This window comes from Poecilia formosa, unplaced genomic scaffold (assembly GCF_000485575.1).
Source record: "Poecilia formosa unplaced genomic scaffold, Poecilia_formosa-5.1.2 Scaffold72, whole genome shotgun sequence".
In the NCBI taxonomy this organism is placed as follows: domain Eukaryota; kingdom Metazoa; phylum Chordata; class Actinopteri; order Cyprinodontiformes; family Poeciliidae; genus Poecilia; species Poecilia formosa.
This window is the reverse complement of record NW_006800011.1, coordinates 1,535,790-1,544,376: the sequence shown is the minus strand read 5'-3', so window position 1 is coordinate 1,544,376 and position 8,587 is coordinate 1,535,790. Positions and strand designations below refer to the sequence as shown.

General features: G+C 38.3%; 1 protein-coding gene across 1 annotated transcript in view; it reads left to right on the top strand.

The window, feature by feature from the left end:
* Positions 1 to 8,587, top strand: part of adgrg2a (adhesion G protein-coupled receptor G2a) — a 10,093-nt gene extending 1,506 nt beyond the window's left edge. Inside the window, exons 3-18 of the mRNA XM_016673283.1 lie at positions 44 to 484; positions 557 to 1,216; positions 1,324 to 1,442; positions 1,519 to 1,655; positions 1,741 to 1,897; positions 3,087 to 3,236; positions 3,716 to 3,838; positions 3,970 to 4,012; positions 4,088 to 4,191; positions 4,283 to 4,407; positions 5,534 to 5,802; positions 5,895 to 5,994; positions 6,944 to 7,230; positions 7,341 to 7,442; positions 7,879 to 7,995; positions 8,081 to 8,587. Coding sequence (XP_016528769.1) covers positions 44 to 484; positions 557 to 1,216; positions 1,324 to 1,442; positions 1,519 to 1,655; positions 1,741 to 1,897; positions 3,087 to 3,236; positions 3,716 to 3,838; positions 3,970 to 4,012; positions 4,088 to 4,191; positions 4,283 to 4,407; positions 5,534 to 5,802; positions 5,895 to 5,994; positions 6,944 to 7,230; positions 7,341 to 7,442; positions 7,879 to 7,995; positions 8,081 to 8,181 — 3,035 coding nt within the window. The 3' untranslated portion in view covers positions 8,182 to 8,587. The remainder of the gene's footprint in view (positions 1 to 43; positions 485 to 556; positions 1,217 to 1,323; positions 1,443 to 1,518; positions 1,656 to 1,740; positions 1,898 to 3,086; positions 3,237 to 3,715; positions 3,839 to 3,969; positions 4,013 to 4,087; positions 4,192 to 4,282; positions 4,408 to 5,533; positions 5,803 to 5,894; positions 5,995 to 6,943; positions 7,231 to 7,340; positions 7,443 to 7,878; positions 7,996 to 8,080) is intronic.

Genomic DNA, 8,587 nt, shown 5'->3' with positions numbered 1-8,587 from the left:
CCCACAACAACCAGCAATAACCACACAACATTCTACAATGCTACAACAAGCAACAATAACACAACACCCGCTAATCCTTCTATAAGCAACAATAACACAACACCCTCCAAACCTACAACAAGCAACAATAACATAACACCCTCCAATGCTTCTATAAGTAACAATAACACAACACCCGCTAATCCTTCTATAAGCAACAATAACATAACACCCTCCAAACCTACAACAACAAGCAACAATAACAAAGCACACTATAATGCTACAACACCCAGTTACTTAATGCAACACAATACAACAACAACTAGCAACATTCATACAACAGTCCAAACATCCAGCAGTAGGTACTTACCAGAAAGCAATGCTACAACAACCAGCAGCAGCTATGTAGCAGATCACCAAGTTACAACCAGAAACAATCATATGACAGCCTACGAAGCTACTCAAGCTAGCATCAATTTGACAACCCTACACAAACCAAACACGTCAAGCAACAATTACACAACACCCTCTAATCCTACAACAAGCAACAATTACACAACACCCTCTAATCCTACAACAAGCAACAATTACACAACAAATCGGAACATGGCAACCATCGGCAGCAATTTTACAAATATGTATGATACCACACCAAATCATGATTTCACAACTGCATCACCCAATAATAACACAACTAGCAAAGCTGTAGCAGTACACAACACAACTAAACGTGATGATTCCAGCTCTTTGTACACTACAACTAAGTCTCCCATCACTTACACAACAGCAACTGAACCTCCTCATAAGGCAACAACTTTATCCTACATGACTACTGCACCAGTTGTAGAACCACAACAGAGCACAACCTCTGCCAAAAGCACAGCAGTTGCAGCAGCTATGACAAAAGTTACCAGTACTACACATCCACACTTTACTGCAGAAAGTAGGACTTCAGTTCCTGACAACAGAAAACCAACAGACCAGACTGAAAACCAGACCACAGTCAGTGCGACTCCCTTGACAACTGTACACAAAAATGACAGCAGCTCCACTGCAGTTGTCACGACTATTGAAGAGAATGAACCATTGAGTTATAACTCAGCGACTCCTGTCATTGCTGCCACTGCAACTCCGTCTACAACCGCTCACAATCCAACAAATAAAATCATAACTACAACTGAAGTGTCTCAGAAAACAACTCTCCCAACCATTAAAACTACAACAAGCACAGTGGCCAGTGAGTAAAGATTATATCTTCTAATTTTTAGTCAGAGTTTCATAGAACAAAAAGAAAACCAACAAGGTTTCTAACTTATTGGGTTGATCTTTGTTTTGTTTTTTGAGGGACTGGAACTACTTTGACAACCACTGTGAAGTCCAGTACAAGTGCAAAAAGTAAGGAGGAACATGCAGATCAGCTGTTGGCTCAAACAGAAGATGTGTCCAAGCTAAACTCTTCTCAGGTGACGCAACTGCCGAACTGAAGTACTGTTACTTTTGTAAAATATGAGAGCATAACTTTATTTATACATATTTCAGGTGTCTAAATTGGTGGATGACCTGGAGGAAATTCTGTCGGGCCCAACTGTGTCTCAATCAGTGGGACAAAACGTCCTTAACGTCATAAACAACCTCATAAATGGTGATCCAGAGGTTCTGTCTGGATCAACAAATAGGTCTGACTGATACACGCCTCAAACACCAACTCACGACTACGGCCATTTCTAATTATAATGTGTTTTTTTTATTTGCTGATGACAGTCTGATTCGTATGGTGGATACTTTGGCTCTGAAGCTGGAATTTGCAGAAGATGTTGGCATCTTGTCCTCAGACTCTCTGGTTCTGGCAGTAAGGAAAGTGGACTGGACCGACTTTCTTGAAACCAGTGTTGAGATTTTCGACATCGATGATGTACAGGTAATCAAAAGACTTGATTATTTTAAACGTCTACATACTGCAAAAAGTATTTTCGCCTAGTTTCTAGTGCAGATATGTTAGTAAGCTTGAAATAAGACAAACTTACAAATAACTTCTTAGTAAGAAATAGAGGCTTTTTAAAAAGTAAATAGTTCCTTAATATTGATGGAAAAGTACTTGTTCCATTGGCAAATAAATTAAATATTGTCTTATTATAAGTGAAATAATCTGCCAGTGTTGCTAGAACTTTTTCATCAGTATTGAGGAACTATTTACGTAAAGCAAGTCTCTATATATTGCTAAAATGTTGTTTTTAAGTTAGTTTGTCTTATTGGAAGTGTACTAAAATATTTGCAATAGAAACTAGACCAAAAATACTCAGTAAGATTTTGTGTTTTTGGATATCACAGCTTACATATATTCCAGTAACCAGCAACGTTGTTACTACTATTGGTGATTTTACTATTGGTTATTAGCCATTTTTATTCGACTCTTTTGGATACAAAATGTGTCTGACACAAGATATTTCTAGCAACATTGAATACCTACTTGCACAGTAGAAGTTTTTAAGTATTGTTTATAGTCTTCTCGTGGTTTCATGTGTTTTATTAGCCTATTGGATAATATCTGTCATTTGGAGGTTGATGAAGGTCCTGATTTACTTTTAGGAGACTCTAGAAAACAGATTGACACTTTCACCAGCAGTACTTGACAAGCAGACCTGAGTTTGAGACTGAAGACCATTTTGTTAACAGGTACAAAACGGATCCATAAAGAGGTGAAACTGCAGAACTTATGTACAAAACCAGATACGAATAAGCCTGAAGTCCATAAAAACAGTATTTAAATCTAATAATGGTAGAGTTTAACTGTTTCTAGCTATTAATTTAAAAATGCTGGTCATTTATGCAAGTATGTGACCCATTTACCAGACGTCCACCAACACTGAGCAGCAAACAGATAAAGTTGGGCCCCATGCCTGAAGATTTACCATTAACCCCATTTACAACCAGAGAGCAGCAAAAGACGTCCTTTTCTTTTTACTGTTATTGTGAAGTTAGGAAACTTTGGTTATCCTGGTTTTAATCTTGACCTAACGCTGACCTCATGTCTGCGAGTTGAACCAGTCAGGAACAATGTATGATGCATCAGGTCAATTTTGTATTTTGCTTTTGCCTTTTTTCTCCAGCTTCAACATGTCAGAAGGGTCAAAAGGTCAGCTCCTGCTTTGGGCTCGTTGGGCTTGCCCTCCTCCGTTACTTCAGGCCTCAGTCCTGAAGAGAAGCAGCAGGCCAGCAGAGTCCAGTTCACTTTCTACAAAAATAATTTCCTATTTAAGGTACATTTCTGCTGATAGGCTCACTGGTTTCAAATTTGGTCACCATAAAACCAGATTTCAATGTATTTATTTGGAGGTTCTATAGAATAGACCAACACAAAGCAGTGCACAGTTGTTTATATGAAGGAATTAATTTGCATTCAGTGTCACTGAGTCAACAAGTCTTTTCATTTCAAAGCAGCAGCTTCGCACATTTCCAAAGTAAGTCAAGCATGTTTGAGATATTAAAGCAGGAACTTAAAAGTATTTTTAGAGAGGATCTCAAGTATTCTCAGATTTTAACTTCACACATGTTGCCTAAACTCTATGAATACAACATTGAAAGATGCAAAAACGGCTCCAGATTAATTCAATTTGTTTGCAAACACTTCAGTTAATCAGTCAACAAAATATTTTTTTACTCAGTTCAGGATGTGAAAACCTGCTCAGATGTTCAACTTTGAGACATGTTTGATGAAAAAACTGATTTCTTTTTGCAGGACTCCAGTTTAGACGACCAAACGGCTGTCAGTCCAGTTCTCGGGTCCAGTGTGGCCAATCTGTCCATCAGCAACCTGCAGGAGAACGTCACGTTTACCATCACTCACAGCAACTTAACTCAAGTGAGTATTAATGCAGAACATACTCAGATAAAGCCTTCAACACAGAATTTAAAGGAAAACCAGAAGTAACATCAACGTAAGCTCACAACACACTTCTTTTTCCTGTTTTAATATCTTTCTTTCTGTTGCAGAATAATGTCACATCATGCGTCTTCTGGAATTTCACAAAGAAAAGTGAGGACAAACATTCAGGTCTGTTAGCAGCTTTAGAAAACTGACATTGACTCAACATTTTTTGTTTTGTTTCAGACGGTTTGGGGGGCTGGGATGATACCGGCTGCTCCGTCGTCAGCGCCACTCCTGAATACACAACCTGCAGCTGCAACCATCTCACCTCCTTTGCCATCCTGCTGGTATTTCTAAACATTTCTCCTTTTACTAAGTAATACAAAGGTGTGGCCTATATACGTCTGATTATTTTGTGTCTGTTTGGGCTTTAAACAGGATTTATCCAGAGAGGGAATATCTGACCCTCAGCAGGCAAAGATTTTGACTTTCATCACCTACATTGGATGTGGAATATCTGCGGTTTTTCTAGCCGTCACCCTGATAACATACATGTTATTTGAGTAAGAACACTACACTGCAAAAACACAAAATCTTACCAAGGATTTTTGGTTAAAAAAATCATGTTCTATTTATTATCACAAAAATATTTTATTTTTTTATTTTTACATACTAAATAAACAAAATAAGCACACAGTACAGTGAAATACGCAAAGTAGTCGGATATCTGTAGCTCTTTCCACGTTTGCCAGATTAAAAACAAAACATACACTTACATTTTCCATTTTAAAATTTTAATTGTATCTTAATTGTATCACCAATGTTGATTTTAAATGTGGATCTGCGTCAACTGTCTGAACTGGCTAACTAATTTTAGGCTGTGAATGCTGTAGGTCTTTGCTAGCATTGTGAGCTACCATGCTAGCAAAAACCAACATAATTCTGATACCTTTTATGCTAAAATCATTTTAGCTAATTTGAGCTTTTACATTGTTTTTTTTTTGTACGGCATGTAGTGTCCTTTTTGTAGTCACTGTGTTAGTGCTAGCCTACATAGCTTACTTTTTTAGCTTAGCCTTGGCTTTTTAGCTAATTTTCACTTTTACATGTTTTTTTTTGACTCCGATTGTAGTATGTTACTGAAGGTTAGCATGCTAGTGCTATCCTTGGTGCTAGCGTTACTTTTTAATTTGGCTTTTTAGTTAATTTTAACATTTTGTGAGTTTTTTCACTCTGCATGGATTATGTTACTTTAGGCCAACATGCAAGTGTCAGCCTAGATGCAATCATTAGTATTTTAGCTAGTTTTAGCTTTTTAGCTTATTTTGCTTCTAATTTAGCTTTGTAAGCACTGTTCTGCACTAATTTCTAATACTGTTTCGGTGAGATGTTTGCATTTTCACCAAAAACATTCAGTAAATACCATCCGCACTGCATTTTCTGCAAAAATGCAAATTTTCTAGTTTTGAACTTAGACTCAAGGGCCGCCCAAAATAGTTCCAATGGCTGCAAATGGCCCCTGGGCCTCACTTTGGACACCCCTGTTCTAGTGCAAACACTTGAATAAGACAAACTAACTTACAAGTAAATGTTCAGGAAGATATATAAACTTCTTATGTCACTCAAGCTACAGACTTCTACATATCCATTGGTTATTTCTGTAAGCAGTAATGATGAATCTCTTTGCAGGAAACTCCTCCGCGATATTCCAGCCAAGATCCTGGTCCAGCTCTGCTTGTCCCTCCTGCTCCTCAACCTGGTCTTTCTGCTGGACGGCTGGCTGTCCAACTACGAAAACGTCAACCTGTGCATCAGCACTGCCTTTTTCCTGCACTACTTCCTGTTGTCCTCATTCACGTGGGCGGGGCTTGAAGCTCTGCACATGTACCTGAGCATCGTGCGCGTGTTCGCGCCCTACCTGAGTAAATACATGCTGAAGTTCTCCCTTATGGGTTGGGGTAAGAAATGCTTAAATTAGGCTCCAAAAGTTAAATATGTTTATTATTAATTGCACTGACAACTATTTTTGTCTAATTACTGTTGCTACCAGGTATTCCTCTCTTTGTGGTGGTTGTTATTGTAGCAGTGGACAAAAACAACTACGGTCTGGTTCCGAATGGAAAATACGAAGATGGGACGTCTGATAAGTTGTACGATTTTTATTATTTTTCTTCAGTTTCTCCAACATTCAATCATCTAACAAGCAAAACTATCCCTAAAAATGCAGATGCATTTTCTTGGGAAGATTTATGTTAAGATATTGGTACTGTAAGCAAATTCAAAATAAAGGATCCAGTCTTATGGTCCTACAGACATACAAGTTTTTGCTGCTAAGTTTAATCAGAGTGGCTGATATTCCTTATCCTAAACAACACAGATGAACAAAAAAAAAACTTTGAATCATTACTAGAACCACTACTCAAAACTAAACATAACTTCTTAATATGGAATGTTTTAAAGTGGAACTTTTCTAACCTATTGTAATAACTAGCTGTTATGCTAATGCTAGGCATTTGTAAACAAGAACAGGATTTGCTGTTAATTTTAATTCATTCATTAATTTAATTTAAAGTAGCTGTTATTTAATCAGTACATGGAACATAAACAAGCTCCCCAGTATGAAAGCAGTAACTTTTGGAAGTTACTTTTATTTTGCGTCATTAAGGTATGCTAAAAAGTATGAAGCAAAAGCTACAAGTTGAAATTTGATTTCAGTAAAAAAAATTAGCCGTTTTATAGCTTACTTTAGCAGCTAGTTGTGCTGTAGAGCTTTAGCTAGTTTGCACGATAATTAGAATTCAAATGGTTTCAACTATCTTCAACAATACTTCTTTGCTACTAGAAATGGCGAGATACTTCTTTTTGGGCTAATAGTTAGCTAGCACAAACTTTAACATTTGTATAAAGGTGTCTTTGCTCGTAATCTACATGCAAACACAAAGAATAATGTGTAAATCTTTTGCTTCATTATTTAGAAATTAAGTTTTTGTTGGAATGGTAGCATCACAGCCGACTTTATGTTGTTATGTTTGGCTAGCTTCTCTGCTAGCATACCGTCTTTAACCCACATTAAGCTTGTTTTCATGTGTCTCTCTGCAGCTGCTGGCTGCGTAATGACATCGCCTTTTATGTGGGCGTGGTGGCCTACTTCCTCCTCATTTTTGTCTTGTGTCTGGCGGTCTTCATCGTCGTTATGGTCCAGCTGGCCCGGATCAAGAAACAGAACCCTCACAACCAGTCTCCCAACCGGAGCACCATGACCGACATCAGAAGCATCATCGGCCTTGTCCTGCTGCTCGGCCTCACCTGGGGCTTCGCTCTGTTTGCCTGGGGAGAAGCCAGGCTCGCCTTTTTATACATGTTCACCATATGCAACTCTCTGCTAGGTGAGCGCTAATCAGAGCTAATCCACTCCTTAATGTTAAGCATAATATACATCTTTATCTTTATTTATTTTTTTAAACTGCATTCTAACCGATAAAAATGTCTTGTGTAGGTTTGTTTGTCTTCATTTTCCACTGTGTGGTAAAGGAAAATGTCCGCAGGATGTGGAGGACGTTTCTGTGTTGCGGAAATTGGCGTCTGTCTGAGAACTCAGGTGAGCTGCGTTGTAGTTGTCATCGTCGCCACTAGGTGGCGGTGCCGTTTTGTGAGTAATATTTTGTGCAGGCAGCAGTGCCGATCGGCAGAAGAAGTTGTTGTTCTTAGGTAGTTTTATGGTTTTTATGAGAGTGTAAGTTACAGTCTATTCATGCTTGAGTAGGATAATATGTGTATTTTATTACTTTGGATGGTTTCTGTTTGCTCAGTTTGCCCAGAACAAGCTATGGCTAAGCTAAGTTCTACTCTAAAATGGTGGATTCTATTATGCTTAGTTGCTCTTTTTCACTTTATTTAACTATATTAGTGACTGAAAGATAAGACTGGAGTAATAAGAATAATGTTTTATTTTATTTACCAAATATAGTTACTTTATAAGGACCTAAAAACACACAGAAAGCCTGATTTCGATATAATCATGTATTTTTCCATAGAATGCAGCCGGACTGCCACACACAACAAGTTGTCGGTGGTGGCTACAGCTACGACATCGGCCAACCAACACAGCAACCTTAGCTCCTCCTTCGGCAGCAACGTCACCAGCAGCAGCAGTACGTGTCGCATTGCATTTCCTCTTCCTGTCTGTGCAACAACAACATCCCAAATCAGTGTTTTTCCTCGTTTGCCTCCCATCAGGCTCTGTGTTTTGGGACAGCGGAATATCGGATCACTCCAGCAGCGACATTGTCCTCAATGAGGCTCGCAGGCAGAGCCAGTCTCTGCAAGGCGAACCCTGATGAGAAGAGATTAGTGAGGCTGGAAGCTAATTGTAGATGAAGTCTTTAAAAGGTTGAATGAAGGAGAAATATTTTTCACAGCAGAGGAAGACTGAAAAAAGCCAACTTCTAACGGAAAGCAAGACGTGTCATTATTTCCACAATGAAATTAGATAAAGACAGACAGATGGGTAAATGTTTACTTTTTTAATAATACAGGAAGAAGATTAGCAGAGGTATGGTTTGTTTATGCCTGAAAATTCAAAGTATTTCACTGTTAGAGCTGAGACTCAATTGTTTAAATGCAAGTAAGATGATGATAGATGAGAGTAATAGGAGCCTTTTCGCAGTTTGACTGTCATGATGCTGCTTTGCTGTCAACGAATTTACATAAACATAATAAAACTGTGCCAAACTCGACTACTAA